This window comes from Camelina sativa, chromosome 5 (genome assembly GCF_000633955.1).
Source record: "Camelina sativa cultivar DH55 chromosome 5, Cs, whole genome shotgun sequence".
NCBI classification, from domain to species: Eukaryota; Viridiplantae; Streptophyta; class Magnoliopsida; order Brassicales; family Brassicaceae; genus Camelina; species Camelina sativa.
In genome coordinates this window covers 6,356,397-6,370,103 of record NC_025689.1, presented here as the reverse complement: position 1 = coordinate 6,370,103, position 13,707 = coordinate 6,356,397, and the positions used below count along the sequence as shown (strand labels likewise).

Here is a 13,707-nt window from a genome sequence, read left to right as displayed (position 1 = left end):
TCAAGAACTCTGACACCAATGTGAACTAGGCAATTTTTTTAATCACATCTAACCATAGAGTATATGTTCGTACAGTTTCAGCAATGCAACTCTATCAACACAAGTAACAGAACCGCACGGTTGAATAAAGTACTGTATCATTTAAAAGTTGCCCATCTCACCCCCTTTGGCTAACTGTCATGTCCCAACATTTATTGGGGACCTCTGATATTTCTACTTCGGCATATATATATAGACTTGTCCTTCACCTTGTACTACTCATCAAAAAACATATTATCTCATCAAAACATTTTTTTTATCAATCTATCTTATACTAGATATTAATCGTCTCCTCCTACTAAAATGAAGAGCAAGTTCATTAAGTCCTGTGAAAAGAAACTGAAAAAGATGACAAGCAAAGTCATAATACCTTGTACGTCTTGCGAGGCATGCTACGAGAGAATTTGCTGGGCATTCAAGAAGGAAGCTGAGGTGACACCAAAAGATGTCCCTAAGGGACACTTGGTTGTATATGTGGGTGAGGAGTACAGGAGGTTTGTGATAAAGATCACCTTGCTTAAACACCCACTCTTCCGAGCATTGCTGGATCAAGCAGAGGATGCTTACGGTTTCAGTGCTGACTCCAGACTATGGATTCCATGCAATGAGAGTACCTTCCTCAATGTTGTCCGTTGCGCTGGTGCTCCCCAGCATCAGAATAACTGCATATGTATCTAGGAAGGTTCTTGTACAGGGAACTCAAGACAGTCATTGATTTCTCCGGCTCCACGTTTACAAAAAGAATATTGTTTAATGCTAAGCTATCAGGGTACACTAATAATGTAAGACTTTTTGTATTAAATGTGTCTTTAAATTCAGTGGGGAATGAATTATTAGCTACAAGGAAAGCAATAAAATACGATTGAAGTTCTGTGTCACACTTCTCCAGCTCCAAAGAAATACATAAGCCACAAAAGCAGAGCTTGTTTCTGAATAAGAGACACTAAAACATGAAAAATTACTCAGAAACATGGCAGAGCTCCATTGTTTTCAATTAAACTGAACCAACAAACAACTTTACCTTCCCTTTGTTTCTAGTGAGGGCAGAGGGAGAGAGCATATAAGCCGTGTTGAAACAGCTTTACTTTCTCACACATCTCAAGACAAAGGCTAAGCCGTGTTGAAAGCAATATTTCTGAAACCAGATGGCTTAGTTCTGCAATACATTTCAAATTAAAGAACAAACTGAAACTCTCCTCTGATGCAGCTGTTATACAGTCACTGATTAATAGGAACAACCTCCAAATTGGGAATACTCTTTCCTGCTGTTATATCCTATCACTACAAGAACGTAGAAGTAAAAAACCACGGAAGAGTTCTTGAAAGAATCAGTCAAAAAGAATTATGACCAAGAGTTAGGTCTTTCATTGGAAGCTAAATATGTATGTTACCCATTGCATCAATCGATATAAAAATGTTGTATCCACATAAAGAAGGTCAAATGGCCAAAGTACATTTAAGCTTGATCTACTATTATCATTACCAAAATGAAAAAGAAAAAAAACTTGATCACCTCGTGGTATTGATATCAACAACTGCAGCAAGATATATACAAAGGAAAATCTTGCAAATGAGTATACACAGTAGTTGTATCATTCTTCCTCTTTCACAGCTCACAAGTAATCCTAAGTGCGTACATACATTGAATTGTTGGCAATCTTATCAATCAACATCACTTCTAAAACCAAAGGAACCTCAGTTCATGACACCTTCTGGCGCAGAGATTTAGCCACTCGCATTGAACATCGAAGCCAAGGTTTTCTCCTTTGACAACCCGAAAGATTTATCCTACAGATCCACAATTCATTATCATCTCAGCCCATCGATCAAGTTCTCCATTTCTCTTCTCCCAAACCTCCTACCGTCTGCGTGCGCATCTTTACACCTAGCTGCTAAGTAGAACACTAACCAAGCCGCCATGAAGTAAACTTCCAACGCAGATTGGACCACAGAAGCAAAGCTTTTCCCTAGGATACGAACCAGAAACCATCTGAAGAAAGACCCACAAAGAATAGCTTCAAGACACTTAAGCTGCACAGCCTGATGCAACAAAAGAGAAATCAAATAGAGACCTTCCTTCACTATCTCCCTGCCCCTCCTTCTTGAATCCACAATAGCAACAAAAGCATCAACAGCTAATATCAAACCAACAAGCGTATCAAGTAGAAACCAAGCGAACAAGAAACCAGATATCTCCTTCTCGAAACCTCTGATCCATGGAGGCATCACAGTGAAAGGCATCAGCTTTAACCTCACAAAGAGCTTAAAAAACGAGTACTGATCTTCAACCTCTCCAAATTACCATAAACCAAGAAGCTGTGTCAAAGCATCCTTCACGGCCCATCTCATCAAAACGAATCCTGTAACTCTCCTAAACCCCAATCTTGAACCAGTCCAAACAACACCAAGAAACGAAGGAAACCTACCGAGCAAATCGTTGATTACAGTAACGAATATAATCGCCAGCACCAATGAGTAAACAGTAGTAAACCCTATAATCACCCATCCATACGCAGCGGATAAAAAGCTCACAAGAAAGAACAGAGCCGCAGCATCATGACGACCTAACTCCAATCCTTTGAACAACATCTTCAGATCCACAAAACTCTCAAAGTCTTCACCTTTCTTCTTCTCAGAGTCATCCAATTCTATTTCTTTATCATCATCATCTTCCTTCTCAAGCTGCCGTAAAACGACGCCGGAGCGGATGATCTGAGGGAGGAGAAGACCATTATCGGCGATAGGGCGAGAGAAGCCAGAAATGGTCTCAAATCCGGAGAGAAACACAGTCGTCGCGTTGATAGGCGAAGGAAAAAAAGAACCTTGAAGAGATCGGCGATGAGGATCGTGTTCGTCCGTGGAGAAGAAGTCGTCGTCAAGGGTACCAAGGCGCGTGAGCTGAAGAAAAGGAGCACGTCGGTGATTGTGGAAGCGCGTAGGAGCGTGGGAGTGAGAGTTGAGAGGGAGACGAGAGAGGAGAGAGCGAAGGGAAGGGTCAGTGTCGACGAAAGAGGTTAAAAGGAGAGAGCAATGATCGACGAGGGAGTGGAAGGAGAAGAGGAGGAAAGTGAGGAAGATGAAAGTGAGTGGGTGGGTTGAGAAGGAAGCTGTGGTTTGACGGAGGAGCTGGGTTGTTGTACGGAGGCGGTTCAGCCGCGCGTGGTGGTTGTGGTGGTGGTGTTGATCGGTCATTGTTGTTGTTTCACTATTCGCTCCCGCTACTTTGGGGGTAGATCGAGAGAGAGAGAGAAGAAGAAGAGAGATTAACTCTGTTTTGTCTATTAACGTATTGGAGCTGTATTGTTTGTATTTGACTCTAATGGGCTTCTAATTGGGCCTTAATTGTATAATTTTGCTTCATTTATCTTTTTCTGGTTGGGCAATTTCACGCTATAGAATATATGTAGTTCCGGTCTTCCGAGTGCAAATAACATTGTGTTATTTTTTTGGTGATTTTAGATAATATAAACAAAAAAAGAGTTATCGGTGTGGGGTGTGATGATCATTAAAATTCGTATTTGATTGTGCATTTTTTATGTTTGTCAAACATACTTAAAATTAAGTTTTTGGCTTTGAAAACCAAAAAAAAAATACATAGGGAAAAAAGTTTACAAAACAAAAATCCTAAATGTTACATTTTAACATGATGCATCACTGTTAGTGCTACCAAACAAAAGATAGAAAAAAAAAAAACATTGAAGTGTTATGATTTTTCGTTTTATTTATGGTTTCTCTTATAAGAATTGTTTTATTTTAGTTTCAAAGTTCTATATAAGAAATCTTATAACCGTAGAACGTGTGATTAATCAATACTTTTTGGAAGATTACAATTTACATTAGACTGGTTAAGTTTTCATTTTTAGTTGGTAAACATTTTCTTGTTCAAGTCAAATCGATTTTTTTCCTTTATAGTAAAGAGAAAAAAACATTTTCCTAATTAATTTGTGGTGTTTTGTTATGGAGACTTCAATATAATGTGGAATTTGAGAAAGAAGAAAAAAAAAAGAAGTATGATTCACACTTTGTAACAGAAAAATTGTTTCTTCATCTGATGAGAACTTACAATGAGTTTTACAGCACAAATTTTAATTTAGACAAACATAAATCCACTTCACAGACAATCATTTGGTAAAATTATTCAGACATTTTTTTAAAAAGTAAAAAAACTTTTCAGTAAAGTAAAAAAACAGAGGAGTTTACTCTTAGTTAACAAATGGCAATGGGAGCTCCGTTCCACTCATTGAGACATTCCATCATCGGATCAATGATTTTGCCTTCACAAATAGCCGTGAAAACCTTGTCGAACTCTTCTCCAGGAGACGTCACTTTCTCACCAGTCAAAAGCTCTGTTCCAATCTCTTCCCTCACGAATCTGTACAAAGGATACGACCTACACTCCTTGATCCTGTTCGGGATAGCCGATGTTCCGTTATCGTAAGCCGCTCTCGCCGCCTCAACTTCTTTCGGTAGAACCGCCTTGAGCTCCTCCTCGAAAGCTCCAATCTTATGGAAGATCGAAGTCACTGCGTTCTTCTCACTCTCACCATTGATCAAAGCATGATCGACAATAACCTGTCTTAGCTTCTGGATCAACGGGTACGTCGCGCTACAAGGATCGTCAGCGTAAGTGTAGACTTGTTCACGGTCCACGACTTTGAGTAAATCTTTCTCGCAGAAACGAGAAGGATGAAGCTCACCGTTGACTCCAGTAGTAAGAACTTTCTTAGCCACTTGAGAGACAGTGTTCTTCACAGTCTGTCTTAGATTCTCTTCCAAGTGTCTCAAATCCACAGCTTGGCAAATCGCAACGAGGAACGTTGTTGACATAAGCTTGAGAATATCAACAGCTTCAGAAGTCTTGCGTGAAGAGATTAATCCAAGAGAGTTCACGTCTTGGTTATGTTGCTCTGCTGATTGAACATGAGTAGTCACAGGATTAGCCAAGTACTGAAGCTCTGAACAGTAAGAAGCCATAGCGATCTCAGCTCCTTTGAAACCGTAATCCAAACTAGGATTCCTCGAAGCGGTTAGATTCGAAGGTAAACCATTGTTGTAGAAGTCATTCACAAGCTCAGAGAACTGAGCAAACATGAGTTTACCAATCGCAGCAATAGCCAACCTCGTGTTGTCCATCGAAACACCGATCGGTGTTCCTTGGAAGTTACCACCGTGGATCGCCTTGTTCCTCGATACATCGATCAAAGGGTTATCGTTTACAGAGTTGATCTCACGCTCGATCGATTTAGTCGCGTAACGGATCACTTCGATCTGAGGACCTAACCATTGAGGAGATGTACGAAGAGCGTAACGATCTTGTTTAGGTTTCTGTAACGGATCCATCTCGTGAAGCTTCTGAGCTAACTTCATATACGAGCTTCCGTCGAGTATATGTTCCATGATCGCCGCAGCTTCGATCTGACCAGGATGATGCTTAAGCCTGTGAGTGAGATGATCGGTGAACTCAGGCTTACCACTCATCACCTCCGCGAACACCGCTGATAAAATCTCAGCTAAAACAGAGAGAACGTTAGTCTCGAACAACACCATCGACGCCATTCCTGATCCAACCGCCGTGCCATTGACAAGCGCAAGACCTTCCTTGGGCTGCAAGTCAAAGAATCCAGAACTGATTCCAGCTAATTTGAAGGCTTCTTCAGCTGTCAAAGCTTCACCGTTGGGACCGGTGGCTTTGGAGTTAGGACGTCCGGTTAAAATTCCGGCGATGTAGGAGAGAGGAACGAGGTCCCCTGAGGCGGTGATCGTACCGCGGAGTGGGAGTGATGGAGTGATGTTGCAGTTGAGGAAACTTGTGATTGCTTCGAGGATCTCGAATCTGATACCGGAAAAGCCTTGGAGGAGTGTGTTGATACGTACAAGCATGGCTGCTCTTGTGGCGGAGTGTGGCAATGTGTGGCTCGTTTCTTTCGTGCTTCCGAATATTCCGGCGTTCAGGAATCTGTAACGAACACATAAACATTCGAATTGTGTGTTAAATTAGTTAGTTATATAAATTTAAAAAACTCTTAATTAAAATATAACCCGACCCGACTTGACCCGGATATTTGACTCGACCTAACCCGGATATTTCCCATGCAACGTCATAATTAAGTGATTTATAAACCTTAACGGAGTTGTTGTTTCCCGTGATTTTAATAATTTGAAAGATTCATTATAAATTTATTTAAAATGTAGAAATATTTAATAAATTAATTAGAAGGTAAGAAAAATCTAGATTAGAAAGAAATTAAAAGCAAAAATCTTGAAAAAGAAATATATCAAAACAAACTAATTCCTAACATTTATAAATTTTCACTGCAACCAACTAGAAACTGCCACGTATATGCCTATATATGTTACCACTAAAAACTTAAATAATTTATGATAAGAGAAACAAAAAGGAAATGATTTATTATTTACCTAATAAGCTCCTTTTGAAGTGCGACACCATTTTTGGTCCTGCGATGAGAAGTAGCACCAAAACCAGTGGTAACACCGTAACTATCAGTGCCTTTGTTCATACTCTCCATAACCCAATCACTGCTAGCGTTCACACCGGCTCTAGCAGTCTCGGACAGCTCCACTTTCACACCGTTACCAATGGTTGAGATCGCAGCGACTTGTCCAATGGTCAGAGTCTCACCTCCAAGATTCACAACTGGCTTCCTAAACTCCTCAACCATTCTCTTCACTTCATCCAAATGGCTACCTTTCATTTGCTCAGCTGCAGCTCCCCAGTTGAGAGGATCAGCCGCGTTGATCACCATGTTCTTTGTCTTCATATCTCCACCGCATAACATAGCTTCGATCGATCCTCCTCCATTGATCTTGTGTGCTCCGTTAACCTCCATTTTAGACTTCTTAGTTTTACAAAAGAGGAGATTAAATTTTTAAAGGAGGAGGAGATTACAAAGATCTCTAAGGAAGAGAAGAGAGATATGTAATATTATGATCGATAATATATTGTGTTGGTTAAGGAATTGTATTTGTTCCTGAAGAAGATTAGATGAATGAAGGGTGGTTTAAATAAGGATGGTAGTGTTTGTTGGTAGGTAAGCGCATACAGAGCTAGTTTTTTTTTTTTTTTTTCCATATAATTTTGATTTTAATTTTTTTTTTTAAAATGAATATTAGTGAGAAAGAAGGAGTTGGTTGAGAATTAATGATGACCGTTAGATGGGAGAGTGAGTGGTAGAGATTATAATTCGTGGATTTGGTTTAAGTCGTATATAACTCAACGCGGTGGTGATTTTGTTATTTGGGGGGGGGTCAAACGTCACGGTGGTAAAAAGTGGTCGTGGCTGGTGGCTGACGATAGTTGCATTTCGCGGTTGGTGAGACTATGAGAGATTTTTGTTTTGTTTTTATGAAAGTTATTTTAGTTTTTATTTTTGGAGTAAAGCGTTTTCATTTGTGATGGGAGTAGGTGTGTGTAATGTATGAACGTAATTGAGTCCAATTTAACGTCCCCACCAAAACACTCTTTTAATTTCATTTTTGTTTTTCTTATTTTGATATTTTTCGATCTTGTTAAAACCTTTTATTTTTGTTTTTGTCATTTTGGATATCATTTTAAATTTGATAAGGAAGGGTTTTTTTTTTTGTATTCATTTTAATTATTGTGTTTCTTATTTGTACTTTTCCGAAGTTGTAATAATTCGATTGACTTTTTTAAGTATTGACTTTGTTTTAAAGTGACTCTTTTTACACATTTTCTTTTGTTTATTTTGAGTACAGTTTATATGCACATTTAAATGATTATTTAACTCGGGGAAAAAACTTAATTTTAATGGGTTTTTTTCTGCAAAATATCTCCAAAACAACTAATCTGTACTTTTACTTTTTATTTTTGAAAACCTGCATGCCAATCTCGTGTTTTCAAAAGTAATATATATGCAATGTAATTTTTTTTATCACCACCGTCAATTTTGTAAAATTCTGATAATTTGTCTCATTCTATTCATGACAAAGAATCAGATTTCATACTTGGAACTTTTTAAAAAAAAATTCTTAATGTATATAACCATAAAATTCTTCAAATATATATTCATATATGACATTTATATGTGTATTAATTTTGAGTGAGTCAGTCACACTGTATTTTTTAAGGTAGATAGTAAAATTGTAAATAAGAGCAATTTGAGAGTTTTTTTTTTTCTTTTCTCCCTTTGCAGACAGCCCTTTTTGATTAAATGCTATAGGTATTAGGTGCAAGCAATCATTAGGTGAAAACTGAGAAATTGGAAGTAAGAAGTAAATAAATATTTAAAGCATGCATATATAGCAAAGTTTGATACGTAAAAGTTTCATAATTAGTAATGTCTTGATAGATAGAAGAAATGTACATGTTTAGTTGATTTTGTAATTGAGAAAGATAGATAATTATTGCGTGGATAGCTAGATTGCAAACGATAATACTCACGCGATTATAAGATTCTCAATAGGAGCCGAGTGACGCAACACGCCGTTTGCATGACAAAAGCAAATGTCATTTATATATAATTAATTACAACCCCCATTTTCGTATCTTATCCTAAGTTCATGAAACTATAAATATAAGCACAGATTATTTTATAGTGGACTTTAATGACTTATAATCAGTTTACAAAAAAAAAAAACTTAGAGTTAAGTGTTTATGATTTTTTTATTTTTCTTTTATGATTTACTATTCAAGGAGTATATTGTTATCTTATGTCATTCTTGTCAAACCAAGCATGGAACCATAAGCTAATAATTAAAGTATGAATTCATCATCAAACTCCATTCTTTGAATTAAACGCGTTATATTAATCGAAATGAGAAAATGTAATAGTCATAATCAGTGTCGAAACAAAAGAATAATAGAAACCAATGACCCGAAGGGAGTGCATGGTTGGTCGCAATGATATGGGTGGAACAGGAGAAATGGTGGGTCGTTGTTTAGGCAAGGCAGGCGCCTTCATTGAAACATTTGCATGTGCATGTAAGTTTCCTCCATCGTAGCAGCCTACGCCTAGCAAGCGAAAGTCTCCTATTTATATATTTTTATTATCAAAGGTTAATTATAATTTCGTTGTTTTATACTATATTTTGTTCTGTGTTGACTTCTTCCTCGGGGGAATGACTCAAAACACTGAAGAGTTAACTTGTGGTTTCCTTTTATAATTGACTTTGAGTTTGATTTCGGTTTATAATTTGTAAACTGTTTTGTTTCAAAGATAAGGGTCCAAATGAAAGCAAGAGGAAAGGAGCTTAGCTTCAAAGTGGACGGACTGTATTATAATATACAAGTAAATTTATTTGAAAATGCAGGTGGATTTGGGTCAATGTGAAAGGGAAACTTATGTCAAATATCCGATTTTTGGGTTGGTCAATTTATCCGGTTTACTCTATCTCTCTCTTTCTAGGCTTCTAGCTTAACTTTTTAAGATTTTGCTGTATATCTCTAACTCTTTTAGTGTTGATAAGAGATTAATCGACGTTTCTTCAGTTTTTTTTTTTAGAATAACAAATCGATCATCAAACAAAGATGGATACACGGAGATAGAGTAAAAATGTATGTAGAGTCCACAAATGATTATGGTCGGACGTTTTCTATTCTCCTCCTTGGAACTCGTTAAGGAATAAACCATCATCTCCACTACCCATTTCCTTACCAATAAAGGTGACTGAACATTTCTTCTGGTCGTTGCTTTGCCACTCCCGATCACATGCCAAATTTGCATTATTGGAGAAAACCAGTATATAGAGTTCAAATACAATGATAATGCATGATTTCGTTTCTTAGCTGAAAATGACGAATCCAATACCTTAGCCTTTAGTTGATTATGGGGCAGGTGTCTAGAAAAATTAATGTTTCATTACTATAAGATAGAGAGAGTGCATTCCATGCATGAAAATTGGGATATTTTGCTTTTCACTGTTGAAAACAAATGTGTGGGAGCGTTTGATCAGAGAGCTGTTGTCATTACGATTCACGACTCAACTAGTGTTTTAGAAATTTTCATAAATGCAGTTTCCTATTCTATTATTCATATTTTCTAAGAAACCAGATAAATCAAATAAAAAATTATATGACTTATGTCTTTATGTGTCTTCATTAAAATTAATTAATGATTCAAAGGAGTTTTTTATTTATTTGAAAAGGTTATTTTATTTGTTTATTAAACTGTATCGTTTCTACGTTATGTTTGTGGATTTTACAATCTTTTAAGCTATAATATGTAAGTCCTATGGGCTATGGTGAATTCTATCATAGGCTTTTCAGAACAAATATTTTTTCTAGTGCTAAGTTTGAAAAAAGCTGGAGTCGATCTTTGTCTTCGGTTTTAATGTTAAAGGTCTTTTAATGAACATATTGGTTTCTGTACAGGTTTCATTAATTTTTTTTTTTTTTTTTGAATATTTAAGAAGGTGGTAAGTACAATATATATAAGCAAAACATTTATTATAGAACATGGCGGGCCGATATAATTAAATACGTTATTTATCAGACTGATCTAATCAGAATGGTTTTCATATAGACACCAACCACACGTAAGTAAATCATGAATATATTATTTACATAATGCATTTTTCTCTTTGTGCCTGATCTAGCCAATCGTCTTTCACGAATGATATTGATATTGTTAATGGTTTATCGTATTCTTTACCGGGACAAAACATAAACATGGAAACTTTGTTTCATATCTAAGGATTCCTACATGAAACTATATAATATATATAGAAAACGTCAAGAAAGAATATTTGTAATCGGGAAAAGACAATATCTCTAGGGAACACATATACAGAATTAAAGTTGTTAAGCGAATTATTTGGTCGAAAATATTGTTATTTTAGTGGATTTTTTAGGATGTCATCATCTACATTAAGAAATGACTAATAATTTTTACTTTTTTAAATGGAGAAAAGGGAATGACTAAAATTAGGCCACCAAACAAACAAAGAGAAATGGAGAAAAGAGGGGTAACAACAACCATAGTCGCGAGGATCCATCGGACACCACTCGTCTCACCAAACCCTCTTTTTTTCTTGATCAGACTTCATCATTAGGTCCCACTTTCACATTTTCACCAAACCCCTTTCCTCTTTGCTGTCCAAATCATACTCAACTTACAACACCCCAAACCTAATCAATATGTACACGTCATATATCGAGTTATATCAATACATATATATTACTAATTAAGGAAGTTTAGAAAAGAAGATGGATCCAGTTCAATCATTTGAGTTTCAGGTATTACCCATATATATTCTCAAAACATGTGGTGATTAAGGCCCTCGTCGTTTCATCATTTGATATTTCCATCCAAATGTCCATCTAAATAATGCATCTGAATAATGCACCTGGATGTCAAATGGTCTAACGAACAAAAAAAAGTATAAATCATCTAGATAATGCATTTGAATGATGATGTGTTTGTTTGGTATAGTTTTATATCCATCTAGATGACTTTAATAAGAAAAATGATTAAAATACCTATGTTTTTCATGTTTTAAAATTTTCATCTCAACCATATTAATTCAGTTATTAATCTAAAATAGATTTACAACTACATAAATTATAAATTATTATTTTGACACTAATAAATTTTAATTCCTTTTTTTTTGTCAAAACCTTGTGCCCTTTTTCATTCAATATAAGTAGTAATTACAAGTACAGAGAAGAGGCAAGAGGCAAAGTTTGCAACAATACAAAAAGGGCATTCCCCAATGCCAACAAGTGATATAAAGTGTGATAAAAGGAACTCATTGATTGTAGAATCCAAGAGAGCTGTGAGCCACAGGCTTGGGAACCTAATGGTACATCGAAGGACTATCCTCGAAAGCTTCAAAGGACAGTTGAATGGTCACGGTCATCTGACGCTGTGACGTTGACAAAAGTATCAGTGCCTCAATGTCCACCGGGGCGATAGGAGCCCATAGTAACAGGACGGCAAAGAAACTGGAGACTATGGTGATGTAGTCGGTTAGGGATTGCTTTGAGACCCAAAGCATGAGGATTGGATCACTTTGTGAACTCGCGATAAGGACTGTTTGGTACAGGATCCATGATGTGGAGATGGTTGGGGGGTGATGCTTGGAATCATCAAGAAGCCAGCTTTGTTGGTATCCGTCAATGAACAAAATATGTTCAAGATCAAGGGTGCCAAATTTACTAGTGCAGTTTACAGAGCGAGGGCCATATAACCGTATACTTTTATAACCAAATCTCAATACCCTAGAAGCAGCTAAAGCCAGGTTTCGTGCAAGAGGAGTGAATAAAAAAAGCAATACTGTCATTACCTTTCTCCAATGGAGTCTTCGACCAAGGAGCAAAGGGAAACGAAGCAGAACTTGACAGTGGTGATCCATGAGCGATGAAAGGGCGGGCCCTGGCTTACTAGATTGACCAACCTAGAGAAATAGATGGATTTGATTTGATTTTGTACTAATGGGCTTGTTTTGAGGCCTAGGTCCACTAAGGGAAACCCTAGGTTTCCAAGAAGGCGCCACACATGAGGGTCTGAAAGTCGGCCACCCGAGACTGACGGAGGGATCTGCACTGCAGAAAGAGTCTCCGATAAGTGGGAGGACAGCGGGTTCAAATACTGGCTGTGGCAGGAGTCATCGTTGGTTAGTAAGTCCACTGGGGAGAATCCTAGTATCAAAACCGATTGCCGAGATGAAGTCTGGTTGCAGCGGCTGTCCGAAAAATACCAGAAGCGTTCTCGAAGCAGGAAACATCTCCGGTGAAAGGAAGTTCGGCGGAAGCAGTCGGTAGCCTCGATTTGAATCGATGACGGAAGATAAGTCCACTGGGGAGAATCCTATATTCACAATAATCTGCCATGGTGAGGGATGAGAATAACGGTTTCCCGAGATAAGCGAAGAGAAACTCTACGGTGGAGTGGGGGTCGGCGGGAGCATACAGCGGTTTTGGTTTAGATCTGGGGGAAATTTTTATTAAGGTTGGGGTAGGGTTAAACAAAAGGAAAAAACGGGGAAAAGCTTGAAAAGAGATCTACTAAAAAGAGCAAATAGTAATTGAGCAGGTAAATAAACAGATGGATCCCGACGCCGGCGAGCAGGAGTCTCACCAGCGCCAGAAGGATTGGTTGGAAAGGCCTCCTCGATAATCGTGTCTGAGAGAAAGCTTGAATCCAATTATACTTCCAAGTTTTGAAGAAGTTGGCTAGAATTGATTTGTTAGCAAACAAGGTAATTCGATTTTGACCTAAAACCAAATTGTTCTCAATCTGCTCTATGTATTTAATAAATTTTAATTCCATGATTTTTTTTTTGTGGTTTTAACTAAAATGTGGTTTTGTAGTTTTGGCGATTTTGCAATTTTCACTCAAATGTATATTTGCAATTTTAATGGAAAAATTGATTTTATATTTTAGGCGGGAAAATTGTAATTTCACAGGTCCGGTGAAAAAAATATGATTTTACGGTTTTGGTGGAAGATGCTAACGAACGAACTTGTACGGAAAGAAATGATCTTGCTATGACTTTTCTTTTTTGAGTTAACTTTTCATGGTGGATCCAAATTATTATCGTCCATAAACTTGTACACCCATCAAAGAGTGGAATGAGAAGCTTTAAACTTGTTGAAAGTTTATAGGATTGGACATATCTGACCTCTCTAGATAGATTACAATTGATTGACGCCCTAGAGATTTTTTCTTAGTTTAATATAGTAGGTGGTAG

General features: G+C 37.3%; 3 protein-coding genes across 3 annotated transcripts; 1 reads left to right on the top strand and 2 right to left on the bottom strand.

Annotated features, from left to right (window-relative positions):
• On the top strand, positions 282–966 carry LOC104785816 (auxin-induced protein 15A-like). Its single transcript, XM_010511100.2, has one exon. The coding sequence runs from the start codon at positions 343–345 to the stop codon at positions 715–717; it is 375 nt and encodes a 124-aa protein (XP_010509402.1). The 5' UTR covers positions 282–342; the 3' UTR covers positions 718–966.
• On the bottom strand, positions 1,447–3,252 carry LOC104785815. The gene has a single exon (XM_019245733.1). The coding sequence runs from the start codon at positions 3,229–3,231 to the stop codon at positions 2,338–2,340; it is 894 nt and encodes a 297-aa protein (XP_019101278.1). The 5' UTR covers positions 3,232–3,252; the 3' UTR covers positions 1,447–2,337.
• LOC104785814 (phenylalanine ammonia-lyase 1-like) lies at positions 4,054–7,040 on the bottom strand. Its single transcript, XM_010511099.1, has 2 exons — positions 6,457–7,040; positions 4,054–5,995 (listed from the first exon to the last, which is right to left on the bottom strand). The coding sequence occupies exons 1-2, from the start codon at positions 6,885–6,887 to the stop codon at positions 4,246–4,248; spliced, it is 2,181 nt and encodes a 726-aa protein (XP_010509401.1). The 5' UTR covers positions 6,888–7,040; the 3' UTR covers positions 4,054–4,245.

Coding starts and splice junctions, on each gene's coding strand:
- LOC104785814 (XM_010511099.1), bottom strand. CDS start 6,887: ATGGAGGTTAACGGAGCACACAAGATCAATGGAGGAGGATCGATCGAA. Junction 5,996..6,456: donor CTTCAAAAGGAGCTTATTAG/GTAAATAATAAA, acceptor TGTTCGTTACAG/ATTCCTGAACGCCGGAATAT.
- LOC104785816 (XM_010511100.2), top strand. CDS start 343: ATGAAGAGCAAGTTCATTAAGTCCTGTGAAAAGAAACTGAAAAAGATG.
- LOC104785815 (XM_019245733.1), bottom strand. CDS start 3,231: ATGACCGATCAACACCACCACCACAACCACCACGCGCGGCTGAACCGC.